At 44.9% G+C, this 24,176-nt stretch overlaps 1 protein-coding gene across 1 annotated transcript; it reads left to right on the top strand.

Annotated features, from left to right (window-relative positions):
- The first annotated feature begins 7,280 nt into the window (after positions 1-7,280).
- On the top strand, positions 7,281-22,370 carry Trim58 (tripartite motif containing 58). The gene is made up of 6 exons (XM_052756825.1): positions 7,281-7,715; positions 9,591-9,686; positions 12,524-12,754; positions 13,599-13,621; positions 13,718-13,818; positions 17,971-22,370. Exons 1-6 carry the CDS (start codon positions 7,296-7,298, stop codon positions 18,558-18,560), a joined length of 1,461 nt encoding a protein of 486 aa, XP_052612785.1. The 5' UTR covers positions 7,281-7,295; the 3' UTR covers positions 18,561-22,370.
- The last annotated feature ends 1,806 nt before the right edge of the window (positions 22,371-24,176 follow it).

The following is a 24,176-nucleotide window of genomic DNA, read 5'->3' as shown; positions in this document are numbered from 1 at the left end:
CACACGCACGAGCCTTCTAAAAGACCCTGTTTACCACCGAAGGTGGAGGCCGACAGGCTTGCATAACTCACCAGGGTCCTTGACGGGGCTTAGCAGAGCACTGGGTGTGAACCCAGGTCTAGCTCAGCTTTGAAGCCTCTGCCTTTCACAATGGAACCCTGAGGAACATTATGGAAATCGCAGGTGCTGCAGTTGTGGAAACAAACTCAATCCTCCAAAGAAAGTAGATGCATGTTAGCTTTTCAAAAGGTACCAGGACTGCCATGCAGCCTGGAGCTAGTAAATATACACACATAGAGACCAGACATCAATCCCCAAATCAGAGTGGTGAACCGGGTGGGTATGGAGAGAGCATCCTCTACACAAAACTGGGGAGTTTAGGGGTACGGCTCCCTGCGCTGGTACTTCCTATCACCATATTCATCAGAGAAGATGTGCTTTTCAGACAAATTTCACAACCAAAATTTTTTGAAGAAATTTTATTTCTAAAAGCCAAAAAAAATAAACTTACATTATACTCTGTGATCTTTTGTGGGGCTGAATTTTGTCTTGTTTCTTTTGAGAATGTCACGTCTTGTTAAAGAAACCACCTTCAAACATCCTCTGAGGTTTCTCTCGATTTCATTTTCACTCTTAGCCCAAGTAGGGGAAGGTGTGTTAGATGGAAGGACTTTTTTCCTGGTCTCTGTGAAGGGTTCCTTATTTGGACAAGTTGGTAATAGGTCACTTTGTGAATGAGCACTGAGGGTGTGAGATAAGTGAGATCACTCAGCCATAAAATGACAAATATCTCAGTCCCCTTATTCCAGGTAATCTAGAGTCAATCATAAGCACAGGAAGAATGGTGAGGTGGGAAGCAGAGTTTGTTTAGTGGGCGCTGAGCTTCCGTTGGGTAAGAGAGGGAAGGAGCTTTAGAGAAAACCAATACGTTATAAATATCTTCAATGCCATTGAACTGTACACTTAAACTGTACACTTAAAATTCAAATTTTAAATATTAAAATGTAAGTACATTTAAAGGTGCAAATTTTGTAACGTACGTCTATCACAATTCTTAAAATTAGGAGAAAAAAATGTAGGGTACGGTTGCTTAAATGCAAACAAACTGAGGTCCTAAAAACAATCAGGAAGGGACTTGCTGAGTCAGTGTCTGTTGTCTCTGAGTTGGTGGTGAGAGACAGGGTGAGGGGTGGGGGAGGGTGGGGGGATTGGGGTGGGGAGGTTAGAAAAGAGAGGGAGAGGGAGGGGTGCGGGAGGGGGAAGGAGAGGGAGAGAAAGAGACATACAGTGGCCCAGAAGCACACTGACCAGGGAACTGGGCTGAGCACTGGGTGTGGCTCCCCCTAGTGGCACAAAGGTGGAACCAAAGAGCACTGGGGACATGTTGAAAAGAACCCACTGATGTTCTGGAGCAGTGGAACACAGACCAAGGAACCGAAGGAGTGAGGATATCTGGGGTACGGATGCCAGTGAACTAATGCAAGGTCAGAGAAGACAGGAAACAGATGGAGAGGAGGGTGAAGAGAGAGGCAACTCAGAATAAGACCTGGACCCAGGCAGCCTGACCTTGAGGTGGCTTGTGGGGCTGAGGAGGGAGCAGGGAGGGCAGAGTGGGTATCCAGGCACAGCCAGGCTGCATGGGAGCAGGCACACCATCAGAGAGAGAAGACCCTGAGAAAGTGCAAATTCCAATTAGATCCTCTTCTCCCTAGAGAGCTAGAAAGTGCCAGGGAAGCATTCTCACACATCACACTTATACTGCAATTCATCTCATTTCTGTCCACCGCTTACCTAGATGGGTATCCACAAGGGAATTTTGTGTATTTTCGAGAACGGTGGGGCCAGTGAGGTGGCCCGGTGGGTAAAGGTGCTTGCTGCCAACCTTGACGACCTGGATTTGAGCCCCTAAACACACATGGGGGTGGGGGAGGGAAGAACAGACTCTTACAAGTTGTTCTCTGACCTCTCTATGATACGTGTGCCGTGGTACACACATGCCTACACACACACACACACACACACACACACACACACACACACACACACACATACATAAACTCCATTTTGTTTGAGCTCACCTGCCCGATGCCCACCCCAACCCCACCAGAAGCATATTGTCTACCACACTTCTCATTAGCCTCCTAGGTACGGAAGTCTGGCTTCAGGTGAGGCCCGAGAGCAGCAGGTCCAGACATTTGCCGGATATATTTCACTGCCTCCTATTTGGTCGGATAGAACGATGCTACAGCACGTATCTGAGCGATGGAGATACAGAGCAAGAACACCTGTACCGTCTACAACAGCACAGATGGTGACCCTTGAACTCTCCCCTAGACAGCGTCTTTGATAAACTGTGTTGATTATGCTTGTCCACTTCCTTATTTATCCTGCTGGTATTTGTTCAACAGCCATATGTCTCCATCATTCTGTAATGTTCTGGGGGTAAAAGAAGTTTGTGAGAAATCTCCCATGACTAACATGGCTAGATTCTGATTCATCCTTCTCTTCAAATTGCAATTTCTTTTATTTTTCTTCAATTACATATAGTTGCTATATGGCAAACCTCTATTAAGCATGTGGTACCTATTTAATACTCTGAAGAACCTTAGAGAGAGAGACTTTAACACCGTCATCCTTGGATGTGAGATGAAACACAGCACAGGACAAGGCACAGTCTGCCCCAAACTACTCCGTTTGTAGCCAGGATCTACTTTGCTCTCCCTAAGCCTTCTGCTCCTGCTTTCTTCTCTGATGTCACATCTTTAATGTCTTTTGTATTTAGCTCTGAAGAATCTGTTTCAATTATCCACTTAACCCTGAGACAGATGGCCTCAAGAGCACTTTGACACTTTGCCCCACTAAAGCTCCAAGCCAAGACTTATCTCATAATAAAGCTCAGCTGCCAGGTCCTGAGTCGCCAGCCTGGCCACTCCTTGCAAGCTTATCTGCTACTGTTTGCCAGGGTCAGCCTTCCCGGAGACTTCTTAATCATCTGGACATGGCCAGCCCCTCTGTCCAGGACACTTTGGGGCCACACAGCCTGGAACAGGGGCTTTCTCTGTGCCAGCTTGTCCTCGCCTTTCCTGTCTTAGCTCAGAGGCCTTTGAGCTCCAGCCACCGGGGCTTCATGTTAGAGTCCTGTGCTATGCTCCCACAGACCCGGTAAGGAGCATTTCTCCTAGTCAGCACTTGTCCTTGTTACCCTGAGTCTGAGTTGGTCTCCACCAGCTGAGCACAAGACTCCTGGAGGGATGAGGTCCAATTTCCAGCCTTCTCCTTGCACCTTAGTACCCAGTGCTGCCTCTGAGACTCAAGACTCCCAACAAATACACCCTGGGGACAGGACGTATGGATGAACGTGGCAGAAGCATGCCAGCCACCAAACAAACAAACCCTCAGTAGAGTCAAGAGTGCTCAGAGGACAGACATTAACCACCTCACCATGCTCACCCTGGTCCTGCCTCCTCTCGGGACCAAGTCACAACACATCCTCTACAAAATTACTTTACTCCAAGTCTCAGCCTTTCCCATTCAACGGGTACTGTTTTCACGGGCTGGACTTGTTCATTCCAGAGGCTAAAGAGATGGCTCCGTGGTCAAGAGGGCTTGCTGTTGCTCTTGCAGAGGACATGAGTTCCGTTCCTGACACCCATGTCAGGTGGTTTGCAAGTACCTGTAACTCTAGCTCCAGAGGATTCTATGCCCTCTTCTGGCCTCCTCGGGCAGGAGGGCACTCGTTATACTATTTATACTGTTCTCATCCGTGCTGGGCCACACCCCAGTCATTACCATCCACATCATTCCATGCATCTTCCCTTGAAGTAGTAGTTTATTTCTGAAAGTAGAAAATCTCAAGTTTAGAGGAAGAAAGACTAAGGGGAAAAAATGAGTATTTTGTGTAAGATTTTTTTTTTATAGTGATTACAGCAGGAAAAGTCCATGGTGCCATTCAGAAAGTTGTGGGAGGAAGGAGAGCAGGTGTTCTCCACACTGGCATGAAGGACTCCTAAGAGACAGGCTCACTTCTGAATTTGCCCTATTATGAGGCCTATAACCCCAAGCCAGCTTCATGTGTAATGTCATGGGCTGACAGACTTGAGAGCTAGGTGCTGAGTCCACATATTCAAGAAACTCTGTAAGCTTCTGTTCATTTTAAATTTAGAGTTCATTTATGTGTGTGCGTGTGGGGGGGGGGGTGCCTCAGCTAGAAGACAACTCTTATTAGTCAGTGGTCTTCTTTCACTGTGTGAGTCTGGGGGACCAAACTCAGGTCAGCAGGCGAGCATCTTTGCCATCTTGTGGGCTTTAAATATTTTTTGGGTGGAGGGGAAATGTTGTTGGTTGTTTTTTACTCTTTGGGCTCTTTTTCTCTTTGGGGGTCTGCCAAAGACCCAAAAGAGTTAGAAACAACCAACAACATTTTGGCATACCAACATGAGACTCGAATTTCCATAGTGCCTGAGAAAGCTTAAAAAAAAAAAGAGGATATGGCTCCTTTAAGAGTTTCTGCCTGCTGGTGAGCCCATAAACAGCCAATATGTTAAGTAGGAACAAAAATTTGGTTTTCACTTAGTTTTTTGTTCTGTGGCAGTGCAAGCATTGGCATTCTAGAGCTCTAGGAAGGTTGGATGCAATTCCTGGACACGCACCTCCAACCAGCCACAAGCTTTAGGCTTGGATTTCATGGCCTGAGAGCAGGCAGAGCCAGTGAGAGCCACTTGGAGGATCCAAGTGTAGCTTAGCAGTTTGAAGTTTGCTCATACAGTCAAAAAAGACTAGAGAAACACAGTAAAAGAGGTCCAGACAGAAAAAACCTCTAAACAGGTTTCAGTGTGTTTTACAATGTGCATAGGCTTAAGAAAGAAAGAATATGGGTATAGACAGTCATTGAAAGAAATAAATGGTTTAAAATAATAATAAAGTCTTTAAAGAGAGAGTGAAAGTAATATGAAAGAAAAAAGCCACCTAAGATGAGAAACACACAGGGAGTCTGGATCCTATATAGTACTGTGTTGATTTTGAAGTTTTTGAAAGCTGATAAGCAAATAACAGCTGCTAAGAGACACCAGATTGAAAGAGAGACTGATGAGATAAACCAGCCTAAATATTTTAAGAATGTATTAACTTTAAAATGGAACTCAAAGAATATATTTGTCAAGTGGAAATCAAAAATGCTTTGGAGAAGAGTTTTTGCGTTTGTTCCCACAGGAAACAAGAGGCTGTGGATTCCTTCAGGAATGAGATGGATCAGGTTTGATAGTATATTGATGTAAATTTAAAGTTATTTTTGTTACACTGTATGTATGTTTCTACTCTTGTTTAAGGTATTATACCTATTAGTTTATTTTAAAATGTAAGGTTAAAATTCTAGTTTTTGAAAGCTATTATTATAAACTATTTAGGATAATCAAGAAACGCAGGTTAGTAGTTTGTCATTTATAACAATCAAATGTGTAGATATGTTAGGCATGTTTTCAAGATCATACAGAGATATATTTTAGACAAATAAATAGTCTTTAAACACTTCAAAGACCTATAGAATATGGCATTTTAAATGTTTTGTTAACCTAGGTCTTTTCATGACAATGAGACACATCTGCTCCTGGAAGCACCCATTTACTTCATAAAAGGATGATGGGCATTGAAGAAACTCCATAGGAGTTTGCTTTCACTGTGGCAAGATTAGCCATTTGGGCAAGAAACTGTTTTTGCTTTGACTGCTTGACTATGTGCTGTGCAGGCTGGACACACAGGACCCACATGACCCACCGGAAAGTGACTGTTGAACTTTGCCAAAACAAGGTGGGACAGTCTTTCAAATTTCCTGCTTCATTGAAAGTCTGCCAGATACTCAAGGCCTGTAGGCTGGAGATGGATGCCCCAACATTGCAGAGGAACTTTGGGTGACTGTCCAGGCAGGCAAATGTCTCTGTTGTTAGGCAATATTAATTCCTTCTGGGGTCTTTGATGGAGTTAAAGACTAAATAATTAGAGTTTCAGTTTTTCTTAGTTATGATAGAAAGTAAGTTAGGTATAAAACTTTGGACTCACTCTGATAAGATACTGTAGTATTTTCTCTGAATGTAATAAATACAAATGGACTGAATATTGTAAATGTAATTCTTACTTGATAACCATTTTTGTTGTATGCAGTTTTACTATGTTAAAGTTAAAACCTTTCATTTTTATTTAGACAAAAAGTGGAGAATGTAGACTATTATTTTAAGATGTGTTACATTTGTTGATGCTGTGGAACATTTGTTTAATAATGCAAAGATGTGTTGCATTCTTTTATGTTACATGTGTTTAACTCTGTGAAGCTGTGTGACTGTGCCTGTCTAAAACACCTGATTGGTCTAATAAAGAACTGGAAGTTCAATAGCAAAGCAGGAGAAAGGATAGGCGGGGCTGGCAGGCAGAGAGAATACATAGAAGGAGAAAAAGAAGGATCAGGAAGCAAGAGAGATCGAGGAGTGAGAAAAGAAGGGACCAGCCACCCAGCCAGACACAGAATAAGAAGGAAAGAAAGGTATACAGAAATAGAGAAAGGTAAAAGCCCAGAGGCAAAAGATAGATGGGATAATTTAAGAAAAGCTGGCTGGAAAAAAGCCAAGCTAAGACCGAGCACTCATAAGGAATAATAAGATCTGTGTGATTTATTTGGGAGCTGGGTGGCAGGCCCCCCCAAAGAGCAAAAGAGTGAATAAAACAGCCATCAACAGGGCAACTTAGCTGTCCTTGATGTACTTTTATGCTCTTGACTATTGGGAGGCTGAGCCAGGAAGACAGGGCGTTCAAAGTCAGACTCGATGGAAGAGTGAGTTCAAAACCAGCCTGGACTGCAGAGTGAATTCAAGCCCACCCTAGGCAAATTTAATAGAACCCTGTCTCAAAATAAAAGATAAAAAGAGGACTGGGGATGTTCCTCAGTGGTAGGACTTGCCTGGCTTATGTGAGGCTCTGGGTTCAATCCACACTACAAAACAGTGCAAACTTCAATCACCTCTAATGTTAGTTAGAATGGTGTAAATGCTGCATTAATATAAAATGATAATATTTATCAAACAAAGCTGGTGGAAGAAGGAATAGAAAAAAATAGAAAAGGAGCTGCTGGGTCTCTGAGGAAGTGACAGTCACTGGACTTGTTGCTGTCACCAGGAGTGGTTCTTTTTGGCTGCTGGATCTGGGCCAGCCCAGGAGATAACACCCCCCAGGGCCTGCTCCCCTGCTCATGGGTTTCCTTCCTTCTGTGCAGACCGCTAGGGCAGTAGGAGCTGCTGCCACCGGCCAGGGCCATGGCCACCGCGCCCGGGGAGCGGCTGCGAGAGGAGGCGCGGTGCTCCGTGTGCCTGGACTTCCTGCAGGAGCCCATAAGTGTGGATTGCGGCCACAGCTTCTGCCTGCGGTGCATCTCCGAGTTTTGCGAGAAGTCAGACAGCGCGCAGGGCGGCGTCTACGCCTGTCCCCAGTGCAGGAGTCCCTTCAGGCCCGCCAACTTCAGGCCCAATCGGCAGCTGGCCAGTCTGGTGGACAGCGTGAGGCAGCTGGGGTTGGGTACAGGACACCCCGGGACGCGCCAGTGCGCGAGGCACGGCGAGGACCTGAGCCGCTTCTGTGAGGAGGACCAGACGATGATTTGTTGGGTCTGTGACACTAGCCCCGAACACCGGAGCCACCACACTGAACCGCTGCAGGAGGCTGCCAGCCGCTACCAGGTGAGACGCAACTCGGGTCCCCGTGTGGAAAATGGGAAGACACTGGGGCAGGCTGAGCTGGGAATGTGAAGGGACATATTCCAAGCAGATCCAAAAGGTGCTACCGAGTCTCTTAAGTAACTCCCAAGCGCCTCCCTTCCCTGGTCTCCTCCCCATCCCTACTTGCTCACACTCCCCGAAGCTGCGGTGCCTTTTGCCCCTGGGAAGGGCATTTGCTAAGTCCAGCCTCTGATCACGACGGGGCTGGCGCAGCGGGTGGCTGCCCCCCGGCTGAGAGCACAGATGTCCTGTCTGTAAAGGGGCTCCCTAGTGCTTCTAGCCTTAGTATGTATTATCCCGGCAACCGCAACCGCAGAAGGCTGCTCTCTTATCTTCCTTCACATTTGCTGGACTCGTTTTAAGTACATTTAAGTTTCCATCTTCCTGAACAACCGTTACCAGGGATGCCAGTGTGGTCTTCCTTCCATTGGCAAGCTTAACCACCCTGTTGTAAGGAGCACTCGCTTTCTTAAGGTGTTTGCTAGTTTGTTTTCTCTAAAATTAAAAATTGGGGTATTTTCCTCAACTCGTTGGAAATATCCCTCATGATTTTACCGCTTGCTTCCTCTTGATTTTATAAAAATTCAGGCATGGGGTATTTTTTAAAATCAGATTTTAAAATTATGATCCTACCTGCTTACGTCACACAGAGCTTGGCTAGTGAGATGTGTGTGATACTGTTTTCAATAAATATTCGGGGGGGGGGGAGGTTTGGTTTTTTTTCTTTAATTAAATGCCAAACAAATACCATCTAGACCTCTCAGCCAATCAGCGGCAGCTGCCTAAGGCATGCCCAGCTCTTATCCTAACCAAACACAGATCCTGCAGAATCCGCCCTGTCACTGTGGTCCCCAGGCCTGCCCTGCTGTTTGTCACCTCCTTGGTGTGGCTCGTGGTTTCTTTGAGCTGACAGAGCAAAATATTCCAACAGCAAAGCAAATCCCACCGCAGCCTGGTCCGTCAGGCACCACCACCTGTTCCAATGCTGTTTTATATGCACGTTCTACACAGCGCTATCGTGACCCCCTTTCAAGCGTGAACCACGTGTATGAAGGATTTATTGAGTAACTTTTATGGCGGGACCCATGTTTTCCTTCCCAAAGCGTATTTGTGTATGTGTTCTCTGGAATCAAGCACACACACGCGCCCCCCTGCGGGGTCCTATTGCTGGAAGGAGGGAGTGTCTCTTGCACCCTCCCCACTCTCTGGGTAGGGGCGCTTGCTGGCAACATGGCAATCTGAGTTTGATCACTAAACCCACGTGATGGAAGGATAGCTGGCTCCTGCGAGTAGTCTCTGACCTCAATTTGTGTCTCTGGCACTCTTGTGGGGGCACACACACACACTTACACATATACACTAAAAAATGTAAAAGGAAATAAGCTCAAGTAATAAATAAGAAATATCATCATACCTCAGTCTGTCAGCAGTAGATGGCAATTCTACTACATCATAGTTTTTTTTTCCAAATTGGCATTATATTTTATACGACTGTGTATCACGTATATATTTATACATCTATTTATCAAAATGCAACCATTTATCCTCATAATTGTATTTCTAACCTTTAAGTATACTACAACACCTTATTTGTATTCTATTGTTACTTTTCACCTCACATTTTAACATTTTGTTTTACTATTGGAAAGAGTGACATAATGAGAAACTTTTAGGTGCATCTTGGTGTCTGGCACCAGACAAGGTGTCTGCTGAGTTTAGTGAGTACTGAATTAGGTCAGTGAGGGACGTCCAGGCTGCTCTTTGTACTTTACATCTAAGTAAACCAAAGGCCCGAGAGGATGCATCTACAGTGATCCCGTGTTGTCTTCCCAACAGAGGATGCTCCAAGCCGCTTTGGAACTTGTGAGGAAGGAAATGGAGGAGGCTCTGATGCAGGAGACCAACGTGGGGAAGAAGACCGTCATTTGGAAGGTGGGGACAGAACTGTGGCTTCAGGGAGCTTTCAGGCCAAGGGTGTGAGACATTCTGCCATCACACTCTCTCACACTCACGTTCTGACTCCCCATCTCCTCCACAAAGCACCACAGTGCCCTCCTGGGTCACTTTTCAATCCTGTTGATATGACCTGACTTATAAGTAAGTCGCTTTGCCCCCTGAATCTTACTGTCAAACTCATTGCTATAAGTCAGTCACCTCAATCCATGATTCACAGATCTGTGAGATGAATGAAAATCAACGCTATACAACATGTGTAACAGAGTACAGAGAACATCAACCACCCTATACACCGAAGGACAATCAGCTGTCGGCAGTCACGTACCCATGCATTCCTCTTCTGCACCTCACCCAGCCCTTTTCCTTCATTATACATCTTATTTGCATACCTGTGGAGGCAGCCTTTCTGAACCTGGATTATCTCCAGTTGAGCCACAGATTGAAGCATGCTGCCGCCACCTACTGGGCAGAGTCAGGAAACGCTGCGGAACACTGTGGCAGGGGAGTCCAACCTTTTGACACTGAGACACAACACTGTCATCTGCAAATGTGTTGGGCTGCATTCACAGCTGTCCCCAGCACACACGCAGTTGGCCCATGGGCTGTGGGCTGGACACACCTGCTACGGTGTATAACATTCTCCCCACACCTGTGACACAGCTGTCTGGTCAGACTCTCAATGGTGTCAGACTGTGAAACTTAGAAATCATGGGCACATTACGTATTCAATGTGTTGTGTGATATCCAAGATATATTCTTATTTTTCTCCTTCTACAAATAACATTTTCTATTCTTTTTTGTATTGTTCTAGATCTTTCCTTCTTGTTTTTGTTGAAAGTACAGTCTTTATAGATTATTTTCTCCCGTAAAAACTGTTTTTTTTTCCTTACATTTTTCTTCTGGGATAAGTCTTATTCCATTCAAATCACAGTGTCCAATATGGGTGAAGTTAAACATTGCTTCTCAAATTAATAATATCCAGGCTCATAATCCAAGGCACTTGCTCTTGATTTTGGCCTGCCCATGGACCTAGGCAATCAGAGTCCCATATCCAAGACCTGGGTCCTCACATCTAGACCCCATAATGGCTATGCTAACATAGATGTGATGCTAAGATTTCTGTTAAGACAAGTGCTCCTGCATGGTTTACAGTCAGTAACGGGTCCACAGGAGACACAGTCAACAAAGGAGATTTGATAAATATAATCATAAGTTCTAGAGGGTCCTTCTTCCTTTTGTAACTTTCACACGCAGAAGGGTGGGATGAAGGAAGATGGACTGCAAAAGTCTCTCCTCACCATTGCCTCTCGTGCCCCTGGTTTGAGCCACTGTAACCCCACAGCTACGTTCTCAGTCTAGCTCAACCATAGCATCGCCTCCCACATCGGGGAGTGTTGTGGGTATTTAACAGGAGCCTCACGTTTCGGAAATCAGGGCATGAAATTTCAATTTACTTGATTTTAGGAAGTGGCCATGACCATGTGAATGTAGTGATTTAGAAAATGGTGAAAAGAGAGGGGATGAAAATTGGAGGAAGTTGTTGTTTTAAGAGAGAGAACTGTTAATGCAGCTGGTTCTAAAGAAAAAAAAAGTATCCTGTCCTTCAGTGAAACCAGGAAATTATGAACATTAGAAACAGCAGAGAATGTAGGAAGTAGATGCTCTGGGGGATAATTTGCCTCTTACCCTTGCTTTACATCTGGTTTCCTAAATACTGATTTTGCAAGAACCAAACTGAGATACAGTAACCCATAATAAAATCTATTCCTTGGACCTCTTTAGGAGTTGTAGACATTAACGGTGGAAACCAGGATAATAATCTGAATCTAATGTGCAAGCCAGTGCCTGAGGGACACTTAGCTTGTTTTTGGCTGTACAGAAAATATTAGCCACCATTACCTTGTAGTAAAGAACATTTAGGGCCTGGGGTTCAGGGGCTAAAGTGCTTGTCATGCAACCATGCAGACCCGCATTTGGATCCCCAGCACTCACATCAAAAGTTTGAGGTGGTGATGTATTCTTGTGACCTTGGTGTTGGGGTAGGGGGTGGGCAAAGACGGGCAGATTCCTGGGGGTTGCTGGCCAGCCTAGCCTAAACAGTGAGCACAGGGCTCAGGGAGAAAGCCTGTCGTTAAAAATGAGGTGGAGGTGGAGAAGAGTAGAGGGGGATACTTAATGTAAATTTCTGGCCTCTGCATATGCACCCACAGGTGAGCACACCTCTATACACACACACACACACACACACACACACACACACACACACACACGCACACACGCACGCACATGCGCGCACACGCGTGCACACACACACACACACAGCACTAAAGAGACTGTTTTTACTCTCAAGCTTTGCACAGTTACAAATCCAGGTTTCTGTAATCTCTCTCTTGTTGCTTCTTGTAGATACAGTGTCTGGTAGAATAAACAGTAACAAGTATTCTGTGATGACTGGACACTGTTCATAGCTGGACCAATCGTCACTGACCTCCCACCCCACCCCACACTTCTGTCCTATTTTACATATGATACTGAAGCTTCTATCTAGAAATGCTTGCCTTCAAATCCACGTCTAATTGAGATCCCGGGTCCAGTAGCCTTTCTCAGACTGGTGCTGTCCAGCCCCCCAGCCCCCATACCAATGGTTCTGGCCCCTGCATGCTGTTAGAACACAGCCAACAGTCAGTTCGAGGGAAAAGCAGAGACGACTCTGGGCATGCGTCCCCAGCTCGGCTGCCCCACACTTGAAAGCAGGAGTCCCCAACTGATGCCTCAAAACATCCTCCGTGACCCAGCCTGCCGTGTCTCCCCAGGAGAAAGTGGAGACGCAGAGACAGCGTTTCAGGCTGGAGTTCGAGAAACACCGAGGTTTTCTGGCCCAGGAGGAACAGCTGCAGCTGAGGCGGCTGGAAGAGGAGGAGCGAGCAACCCTGCAGAGGCTGCGAGACAGTCGGAACAGGCTGGTCCAACAGAACAAGGCCCTGAAGGAGCTGGCTGAAGAGCTGCAGGAGAGGAGCCAGCGGCCAGCCCTGGGGCTGCTGGAGGTGAGGCGGGGAGTGGGGCGGGGGCGGGGGGGGGGGTTACAGATGTGAGGCTAAGGGGCAGAGGTGAGATCTTGTCATCTGGATACCAGCACCTAGGCATGCTTGCTCTCAGTAGACGAACTTAGAACTGATGCAGAAGGCATGAGAATCTGAGGGGAACCTTAGAGAGCCAGGTAGCTCACACTAACACAAAAACTTAATGATGCACACTAAACAATTGAGTGTTTACAAAAAGTTATATGTTGACTAGATTTTAGGTGATTCATATGCATATATAAACACATACACACAAATATATACATATATATATATTTTTTCTTTTAAAAGAGAAAGTGCTGCCAGATATTAATGGCTTCCTTTTTTATCAGTGTAGATCAAATGATCAGCTTTGGTGTGACGGATAAGAATTAGACATTTGATATTCCCTTGCAAAGGCATTAAGGGTGACATTTGTGTGTGTTTACCTCAAATAAATTCTTCAGATATTTCAATGCCTTCCCCCCAATTCTATCTTCATTAAGTACAGGGTTTAACTCTACCAAAAGAGCCAATTGGCAGAATTGTCTATTCCGAAAACAGCTAAACTGGTGGGTTGGGGGGGGGAACGGATGTAAACTGTGTGCAGCATGATTCTGTTCTGATGGTGACTGATCTTGTCACCTAGACTTTGATTGTTTAAAGCCTTCTTTTTCCTATAAAGAGCAGGGGTTCATTTTCCCCTGAAGTTTCATCTTAGGTGTTAGTAACTTTGAGATATTTCTACTGACATCTTTACTGTGCATCCAGCCTGACTTCAGAAAGAAGTCAGAGGCCTGACACATCCCTGTGTGTCTTTCCTTTCCAGGGAGTAAGAGGAGTCTTGACCCGGTATGTCTCACTTCTGAATCAGTGCGGGGTGGCTGGTGCGGGGGAGATAGGCCCCTGCTGACCACACTGACACCTGTGGGCTCTGCATACTTCCAGAAGCAAAGCTGTGGCACGGCTGGAACCAGAGGCCATCCCCTTGGAGCTGAAGACGGTGTGCCGCATCCCCGGGATGAGGGAGATGCTGAAGAAATTCCAAGGTAGGCGTCGGCTCCACCGCGCTCCCCTTCACAAGAGGGAGAGGCAGGAACAGGTCAAAGGAAATTAGTTTGGGCCAGAACTGGGGAAAGAAAAACCTCCCAATCTCCCTCTGTGCCACCTGTAAAAGTCTCACAATGTGTAGAAAACATAAACTAAGACTAAGGCGCGCGCGCGCGCGCGCGTGTGTGTGTGTGTGTGTGTGTGTGTGTGTGTGTGTGTGTGTGTGTGCAGACTCAGCTGTTAGATGCATTTTCTCCTCTCTGGCTCCCAGGCTTCTGTCTTATTCTTACCCGAAGCATGGCTGCATTTGTAGACAGAACCTTGATGTCTGGGCCAGGCTCTCAGTGCAGCTGACTCTGGATGTCACGCAGTGGTAACAATCAGAGCCCCAAATCCTAGAGGTAAAAGTCAGCCACAACTTATTTGAGAGCGTGCTATCATGAGTGGTCTGTGGGTCCCAGAGCTTCACCTCTGCCTTGGTGCTTGTCATCAGGGATAAGGACAAATAAAGCAAAAATTATCTTTTCTTCCCCCTGTTCTCTCACTGACTCCAGAGCCTTTGGTCACCGAAATGTGTTAGACTCTTCCCTCACACACTTAACCAGTGCCCCAGTGGGTTCCCCAGCTAGAAATCTAACCCAATTCCCTTTCTGACAAGATCAGCCCAGAGATGGAATCAGGCTGACAGTCCACCCCACAAGACTGACAACCCCCTCCCATGTAGGTTGTGGCCTCCATTTTAAACAGTTTTGCTTTTTGTTTTTTGTTTTTTGGGTTTTTGGTTTTGTTTGTTTTGTTTTGTTTTGTTTTGTTTTTTGTAAGCATACGAAGTAATGACTTTCTTTCTTCTAAAAGTGATTTCTATTCTTATTTTCCATATGAGTTGTTTGGCCTGCACCATGTGTGTGCAGTGCCCTTAGAGACCAGAAGAGGACATCAGATCTCCTGCACCTGGAGTTATAGACGGTTATGAGACACAATTGTGGGTGTTGAGAACAAAACCCCAGATTCTCTACGAGAGCACCCTGTGCTCTTAACCACTGAGCCATCTTTCTGTCCCCAGGAAATGGGTTCCTTATGACATTTTCATACATGTGCGTCATTGTACTTTGCTCATACTCAACCCCATCACCCTCTATGGCCCCCTTACCTCCTGTCTGTCTCTGTCCCTCACTCAAATATCACTTTGTTTTTGCTTTTATGTCCTATATCTGGATAGATGATAGATATTTCCCATTACTACTTTCATAGCTCTAGGTCTTCTATTAAGGTCTTTAATTTATTTTGAGTCAATTTTTGTGTTAGCTGAATGATAACAGTCTAGCTTCATTCTTATACATGGGAATATGATATCCAGTTTCCCAACACCACTTGCTGAAGACTCTTTTTTTCCCCCAATGCACGATTCTGGCATTTTTGTTGAGATTCATTTGGTTGTAGCTGTGTGGTTTTACACCTGGGTCCTCTCTTCTATTCCACTGCTCTACAAATCTGGTTTTGTATCAACACTAGACTGATTTTGTCACTATGGCTCTGTAGTAAAATTTGAGACCAGGTATTATGACACTTGCTCTTTCTGCTCAGGATTGCTTTGAGTTCTCTGGGTCCTATGTGCTTCCATATGAATTTTAGGATTGATTTTCCTCTTTCTAAGATTTCTATTGGATGTTTTAAAATTTAAATACAATCCTTTATTTATTCTTTGACAATTTCTTTTTTTTCCAGTGTCAGTTATTTTCTTATAATTTAATTTAATTTTACATATCAGCCACGATTCCCTTGTCCTCCCCCCCCCCACCTTCCCCCCAGCCCACCCCCCATTCCCATCTCGTCCAAGGCAAAGACTCCCCTGGGGATTGAGTTCAACCTGGTAGATTCAGTTCAGGCAGGTCCAGTCCCCTCCTCCCAGGCTGAGCTAAGTGTCCCTGCATAAGCCCCAGGTTCCAAACAGCCAGATCATGCACTGAGGACAGGTCCCAGTCCCACTGCCTGGATGCCTCCCAAACAGATCAAGCTAATCAACTGTCTCACTTATCCAGAGGGCCTGATCCAGTTGGGGGCTCCTCAGCTATTGGTTCATAGTTCATGTGTTTCCATTCGTTTGGCTATTTGTCTATTGGAATTTTGATGGGGATCATTGTAATCTTCAGGCTGTTTTAAGTAGCATAACAATTTCATAATAATAATTCTGCCAGTCTGTGGACAGGGAAGTCTTTCTGTCTTCTGGTGGTGTCTTTTGGTTTCTTCCCTCAGTGTGTTAACATTTTCTTTGTAGAAGCTCTTCCCCTCCCTGGGTAGATCCATTCCTGGAGTTTTGGGAGGACTTTTATTGTTATTTTTTGTTTTATTTTGGCTTTTTGGAAGTTATCATGGATGGTATTTTTCTTTCTCTCTCATGAAGATCATTGTTTGTAGATAGAGAAGATACTGATATTTGATGTATGTTTTGTAGCCCACTGTTTTGCTGAAAGTGTTTATCATGTCTAAAGTTTTCTGGTGAAGTCCTGAGGGTCTTTTAAGTATATAATTGTACTTACAGCTAAGTAGGAAAATTTTAATTTCTTTCTTCAGCTTTGTTCTCTTACTTCTTTATCTTGCCTTATTGCTCTGGCTAAGACTTCAAGCACTACACAGTGAGGACTGTGTGTTTTCTTGTCTCATCCCTGACTTAAAGGAAATGCTATGTTTATCTTCTATAACCTTTATTATGTTAAGATACCATGAAGGGATGGATATTCAGCATCATTAAAGGTCTTTTCTGTATCTGTTGAGATGATCATGTGATTTCTGCCCTTAGGTTTATTTATGTGCTGGTGTCTTAGTTGAGGTTACTATTGCTATGACCAAATTCATGGCCAAAAGCAAGTTGGGGAGGAAAGAGTTTATTTAGCTTATGCTTCCCCATCACAGTTCACCATCAAAGGAAGTCAGGACAGAAACTCAGGCAGGACAGGAACCTGGAGACGGCAGCTGATGCAGAGGTCATGGAGGGGTGTTGCTTACTGGCTTGCTCAGTCTGCTTTCTTATAGAACTCAGAACTACCAGCCCAGGGATGGCACCATCCACAATGGGCTGGACCCTCCCCCATCAACCACTAATTAAGAAAATGCCTTACAACCAAATCTTTTGGAGGCATTTTCTCAATTGCAGTTCTCTCCTTTCAAATAACTCTAGCTTGTGTCAGGTTGATATTAAGACCAGCCAGCACAGCTGGGTTACTCAATACTGATTTGTGTACATTGAACCATCTTTTCATAGCTAGAATGAACCAACATGGCAATGGAATATGGCATTCTTAATATGTTCTTAAATTTGGTTTGGAAGTATTTACTGAAATTCTCTGCATCCATTTTTATCAGAGAATTTTGTAATTTTCCATTGTGCCCTTCTCTGGGTTTGGTATTAGGGTGATACTGGCTCCGTAGAAAGAGTTTGGTAACATCCTTTCCCTTTCTATTTGTAGAACTGTTTGGGGAGTATAGGTGTCTACTCGTCTTTAAACAGCTGGTAGGATGACAGTGCAGTGGACTGGTTCTGGCCTGTACTTCTGACTGATCAGCTATCAGGAGGGTTTCTTTGGACTCCCCTTCTCAGGGTCAATTAATACAACTAATTTGCAGGCCTGCTTACAGAACACAGGGGAACACCACTTGGTCATTTATTGTGAAGGAGTTTCGGAGGATACAGAGGGACAAGCAGACAGAAATGATGAATAGGGAGCAAGGAGAAGAGGTTCAGCTTCTGCCCATCCCTACCCCTTCCCACACCAAACTCCTCCTTCCAGGAATCTCTATGTAGTTAGTGGCCTGGAGGCCACACATTCTGGTATCTTCCTTTTTATAGAAGTCCCACTGTGTCCAGCAGAGTTCTGTGAGGCCCAAATCAGGGCTTTTGCCAGGCTCAGTTTTTCTGGGTGAGAGAAAGTGAGAAACTGTTTGAGTGTTCTTAGTGGTACCTGAGTTTTCAGCAGCTGGAACTGAAGCTCAGTGGTACTATGTAAGACTAGGGTCTATCCTCAGCACAGTAGAATAAATGAAGAAAGGGAAAAAAGGAGAGAGGGAGGAAGGGAGGGAGAAAAGGGGGGCGGGAGAGAGAGAGAAGGTTTTGCTAGATCTTTCTGCTCATTCTCATGCTTGGCAAAACTCCACAGTGGACGTGAAGCTGGATCCCGCCACTGCGCACCCCAGCCTGCTTCTGACGGCCGACCTACGCAGTGTACAGGACGCGGAGGTCTGGAGGGACGTCCCAAGCAACCCTGAACGCTTTGATACCTGGCCCTGCATCCTGGGCCTGCAGGGCTTCTCCTCTGGAAGACACTACTGGGAAGTCATCGTGGGGGAAAGGGCAGAGTGGGGGCTAGGGGTGTGCCAAGACTCACTGCCCAGAAAGGGGGAAACCACACCATCGCCAGAGAACGGCGTCTGGGCCATGTGGCTGCTGAGGGGAAGCGAGTACATGGTCCTGGCCTCTCCCTCGGTGCCTGTGCTCCAAGATGAGCGACCTCGCCGCATCGGGATCTTTCTGGACTACGAAGCAGGCGAAATCTCCTTCTACAACATCACAAATGGGTCTTACATCTACACGTTCAGCCATCTCTTCTCCGGCATTCTCAGGCCCTACTTTTTTGTCTGTGACACGACCCCTCTTATCTTGCCACTCATGGCAGAAGCAGGGCCTGGAAACTGGACCCCCAGGGGTCTACTTGATCTCGCTGCTGCTGTTAGAAGTGAGGAATGCTGAAACCATCCGGAAGTGCTGTGCTTCACAGGGGTACTGGATGGATGGGGAGCATGGCTGTGCCCTGCTTCAACAAGCCACACCAATGCCAGCTCTGCAGGCCTGTTCTGTGGAAACTCTCCCATGGGGGCTAAGGAGTGGATCCCGGGTGGTTCACGTACTGAGGAGCTATGTGGAGGGAATGACTTCGAAAAGGCAGCAGGCTCATCGAACCCTGCTGCCAGATGTCTCGTCTTCCCTTGGTGCATTTTCACAGTAAGAAGCTAGAATTAAATGAGATTGTCCTTCCATCCTCAACATGGGATGCAGGAGTATCAATTCTACTTGTTTCTGATTGTTTTGTTTTTGAGACACAGTCTTCCTGTCTAAGGCTCTCCCCCAACTCTCGCCTCAGTGTCCTGGACACAGGTGTGTGCCACAATGTTTGGCTGAGAAATGAGATTGCTTCAAAATCAGCTGATATTATTCCCGTGAGACCCATAATTCTGAATCTTTTCTCCTTTTCCTTTCTCGATCTCATTCTCTCTCTCTTGTTGGATGTGTCACCCTACCTAGTCTGCAGTTCCTTCTAGATTAATAGGTTCAGAATCATTCCTTTCTACGTTTGTATTTCCTAACACTGCAGTCGATTACTTTCCATCTTTTCTGGTTTTTTTAAAAGATGTTATTTTTATGTGTATATGCATATATGCTTCTGTGTGTGTGTATGCTATATCAGTGCAAGTGCCAGCAGAGGCCAGAAGAGGGTGTCAGATCCCTGCAGCTGGGATTACGGGCAGTTGTGAGCTGCCCAACATGGGTGGAGGGAACGGAACTCCAGGCCTCTGGAGCAGCAAGAAGTTTTAACCACTGAGTCATCTTTCCAGTTTCTGTCCCCTTTATTTTAGAACCAGTTCTCAATTATTTTGAAGTTCATTACTCTAAATCCAATATCACTGATTCCTAGACCTCTCCTTTTGTCTTTGGATTCATTGTTTATTTTAAAATATTTTAAGTGGTTTTTTTTTTTTAAGATTTGCTTATTTTATGTGTATGGATGTTCTGCCCCCATGTATGCTTGTGCACCATGTGTGTACAGTGCCCGAGGAGGTCAGAAGAGGAATTCAGATCTCCTTGAGCTGGAGTTGTGAACAGTGGTAAGCCACCATGTGGCTTCTGGGAACCAACCCTGGTCCTCTGTAAGAGTAGCAAGTGCTCTTAACTGCTGAGCAATCTCTCTAGCCACTGGGTTAATTGTTTTTAAAGGAAGCTGTGCTCTGGCATTGGTGGTGGTACATGCCTGTAAGATTCAACCTCAAAAAAAAAAAAGTCAGATACCGTAGCTTAGTTTGTAAAGCACTAGGCTGTCTTGTTCAACACCCTGAACTCAACCCCCAGGACCTAAACAGGCAGAAAGTTCTCAGAAGTTTGGATTTTTTTCTTTCAGGAACTAGTAATGACTAGATGGGAACTGGCTTGAAAGCTTACTGTCCATTCAAGCTCCATCCACTCACAGGGACAAATCTCTCCGGGAAGGAAACAGCATGCACTTGCTTTCTGCCTCTTCTCCTGACACTGGTTCTTAAGACCTCAATAAATCATATCCTTTCTTGCCCAGACTCAGCTTCTGGGATGAATCCTAGAGCAGGGACACTGATGACACCCTCAAAGTTAATGGAGATTTGTGAGGTTATCATTGGCGAGAGGCCAGAATTTAACTCTTACTTAAATACTGTGTAAAGAGGGTGATGAGATGATAATGATATTTAACTTATTTTTCATGTATATTCTCTGTCTTTCCAACAAAGCCCTTAAAGGTCAGTGAAGGCTCACTTGCTCTCACTCCTCTCTGTATCTGTGTCTGGTAAATAAGTGTTAAATGTTAAAATGTCATGCTCTGAAATGACAGCCCTATAGGAATTATTGACAAATCCAGTTTTCTTTATCTTAATATTCCACCAAAAAGTTCATCTTCCTCTTCAACCTTACTTTAAAATTCAAGATGTTTTCCCTTTTCCATGGATATTTTATGGCCCATAGTATTACTTTCAATCATGTTATTGATACAGCTTTCTTTCTAGATTTTTTTTAATTGGTCATACGCAGATACTTCTCTGCTCTGTCTCTCATTTTCAGATAGGAAATGACAGGTCTTCACATGCCCCTGTGTATAGTTCACACACCATACAAGCCATCTTAGTGCATGATCTGGGTGGAACAGAGGGGCTTTAACCCATCAAGAGCCTGGATCAATGATTAGTCCGAGATGACATTTCCCATGGGATCTCCAACTACTCACAGGGACATGGAAATCATCTTGTTGGGACTGAGACAATGGATACATCTGAGTCCCAGGACCACCCTTCCTGCCATGGAGACCCTAGTTCCTGTCTCTGGTGTGTCCCCAAAACTCTGAGTTTTGCCATCTCACAGTGCCAACTAGCAAGTCACTAACCTAACATGAGTTATTAAAGAATTCTTCCTCTGTATTCTAAGATTTCAAATCTTGCATCTCCTACTTCGATCCTTCCCCTGCCTTTCCAATCCCTAAAATGCTCTCAACATCCTCTCTGGAATTCTAACCCACTGGCTGTAAAGTCCTCTAAATGGACACCTGTTTCCCCACTTTCTCTACCCTTTCTCCCAAACAACACCTTTTTATATTTAACCATTGACTTGAACTGTACAGGCATTTAAAACCCAGCCCGTCTAAAACTTAGCCCCAGATCCTACCACAGTACAATCACCCTCTAATTAAAAGCAGAAGAAAAGTCTCATATCTTGTACATGGCAGCATCTTTCCTTCAGTTGTTCAGACCAAGCAACTCCTTTACCGTGTTCTTGATCACACTGTCCACCTCTAGCCCCTCGGCAGTGACGGTGTGGCTCTGCTTCAAAGGGGCTGAGAGTCCAGCCAGTCTTGATCCCTGGCTGCGGCAATCTCAGCCTGCACTTTCACGCCCACCCTTCTGCATTACTGTACTCATCTCTCTGCGGTTTCCCAGCTGGTCCTTCCCTGCCCGCATTCTTCTTCAGCACATCCCCTCAGACCCCAGACAGGGCTGCCACTGCACTGACCCTCTCGGTAGAGTTAAAGTCCAGTGAAAACTTCACCCTTCAAGGTGAGCTCTTGGGCCCTCATGACCTGAGCCTGGTCCTTCTTCCAATTCTGTCTTCCTCCATCATGAGCTCCCTTTTCATTCTGCTCCAGCTACCTTGCCTCCATGGTGGATCTATAGCCAACCAAGTACTTCCCACCACAGGGCCTCTCCTACATCCAACCAAGTACTTCCCACCACAGGGCCTTTCCTACGTTCAACCAAGTACTTCCCACCACAGGGTTTCTCCCCAACTGTGATTGCTGATTGCAACTCTCCTTTCCCAGTACCTCCTCAACTGTTTCCTCCTCTCTGATAAACCCACTCTAAGTCTTCTCACTGAAGACCTCCTCTTTCCGCACACCTTCCCAGTTCCCCTTCACCAGGCTCATGAGGCTTGCTTACCCCACATAGTACATATCAGTATACATCATACACCATACTAAACTCTTATTTATGAAGGTTTATTTAATTACTAATTTATTTGTTCTTTTGTGGTGTGATGTAAGCATCATGAAGAGAACAGGATATTTATTGACAATGTGTTCCTAAGCATATCACAGGATCTCAAACACTGGTTGCATGTGGTTATGGCTGAATGCATATTTGTTGAATGAGTGGATGATTAACCTGGAAAGAGAATTAAAAGATACAACTAGAAATGTTTTACAAAATGCAATATATAGATGCTATTTGTAACCAGTCAGCCACCATCCAATAAAGGTCAATGCCAAGTGCTAAATGTGTCAAGTCTATTTTAGGTACAGGAAAAGAAATCTAAGTAGAGAGCCAGCTTTGGAGAAATACAGGATTCCAGCGATGGGATAGTGCTGCGTTTTCAGGCATGGTTTCATTGACCTCTGCTGGGGATTTGGGTCCCTGCATGTCACAATGACACTATTAGATTGTGTGTTGCCTCAGGACCCACAGGCCATGCGTCAGATGTTATACTGACTTGGAATGTGGAGAACCTCCTAGGAACTTTGATTAAAACGTTTCTATAAAGAAATTGACACCTGGGGCAAGGAGATGGCTCTGTGGTTGAGTGCCAGAGTTTAGGTCCCCAGAACCCATGTAGACGCCTTCATGGTGTCTGGGTCTCTCTTAGCGGTACGGCAGTACATTCCCTCATGGGATGTCTGGTACCTGCTCTCCTTTCCATCATCTCTATCTTACTGTGCACCCCTCTTAGTACAGACTGGACTTTCTTCTAATCTGCAATATTACCATTTGCCACTTTCTCTTCCTTCCTTTGCATCGCTCTGACAATTAGGAAACTCTTCTCTGTAAAGAATAATTACAAAGTCAACTGCCAACATTAGATTCGCTTGTCCTAAGCTATAACTCTCAAGCTGTGTCTACATATATTGATATCTATATTTCCAGAAGACTAGATGAGTTCTTTACAGAACTAATTTCATGAATATTTTCTTCTCCTCAAGTCTCACTCTACTGAATCAAGTCACTAGTTTAATATATAAATTTCCCAAATAGGCCAGTTTTCTCAGCATACTGAAAAGACCCAGAATCAGGAATGCTAAGGAAAGACAGAATTCAGCATTGTCCCTACCCATTAGCCCAACTTGAAGTGGCAGCTCCTACTCCCAGCATCCCACGGGACAGAGAAAGTGGAGGCAGTAGAAAATTTGTTAAACTTGTCCTCTCTCCCTCCCATCAGTTTGTGGCTGGTGTTTGTTTCTGGGGCCCTCTGTCACTCTATTCTGCTGTACATGGAGGACGAAAGGGTGTAGACAGCCAGCATGTGTGCACATACTCAGCTAGGGACCCGCCATGTACACAGTTGCTGGCAGGGAATATTTTCTGTAGCTGTAATTACATTTAGTCAAACGTGCCTGCATGGTCATTTTGGTGAATTCCTTAGCCAATGACTCTAACTCCATCTGCTGCTGGTCTCTGGGATTGCCTTGCTGATTTCAGGAACTTGGCCTCTATTAATTTTTTCCATTTAGTTTTTTTCTCTAAGTTTTTTATTGTGTGAGATCATTTTTCCCTCCACAACAGCAATAGAAACGAGGACACAGGTCTCTGGAGGGCATTCAGTGGGCGACATGTGCCTGACTATATGAAGTCCTGGACTTCATTTGCAGTACCACAGAGAAACAGTAAATATATGTGTATTCACAACTAAAGAAATCAGGGAGCTCAAGAAATTAGTTCAGTTTCTAAAACTAAAGTACAAACATATCTATGCCAATGTTTTCCCAAATTCAGTAGTAAAAATAAAGAAATGATACAAGATTACTTGCCAACTCATTAACTGAATCCTTCTACTGTCTAGAAGAACAGGCTCTTTCTTGACATAAAATTATTGGTTAAAGATATATAAAAAACAAACAAACAAAAAACGTTTGACTGGTTTTGAATAGATCTTAGGTTTTAAAAAGTGTGTAATCCTGTTCTGGGTAGAATTGGACTAGTTGTGCCTCAACTATCTTTTTAAGCCACATAGTAATTCTTGTGGACAAGGGGAAGAAGAAAATCAGCCCCTGTGTATTGCTGTCTTTTGAACAACAGCCGGAGT

The sequence above is a fragment of the Peromyscus californicus genome, unplaced genomic scaffold, assembly GCF_007827085.1.
Source record: "Peromyscus californicus insignis strain IS unplaced genomic scaffold, ASM782708v3 Scaffold_3__1_contigs__length_106647218, whole genome shotgun sequence".
NCBI lineage: Eukaryota > Metazoa > Chordata > Mammalia > Rodentia > Cricetidae > Peromyscus > Peromyscus californicus.
The sequence above is the reverse complement of the archived record's forward strand: the minus strand, read 5'-3'. Positions and strand labels throughout refer to the sequence as shown.

What these genes read in the sequence shown, in the direction of transcription:
- Trim58 (XM_052756825.1), top strand. Translation starts at nt 7,296, where the DNA reads ATGGCCACCGCGCCCGGGGAGCGGCTGCGAGAGGAGGCGCGGTGCTCC. An exon ending in CAGCCCTGGGGCTGCTGGAG is followed by an intron (nt 12,755 to 13,598) that starts GTGAGGCGGGGA and finishes TTTCCTTTCCAG; the next exon opens with GGAGTAAGAGGAGTCTTGAC. An exon ending in GATGCTGAAGAAATTCCAAG is followed by an intron (nt 13,819 to 17,970) that starts GTAGGCGTCGGC and finishes AAAACTCCACAG; the next exon opens with TGGACGTGAAGCTGGATCCC.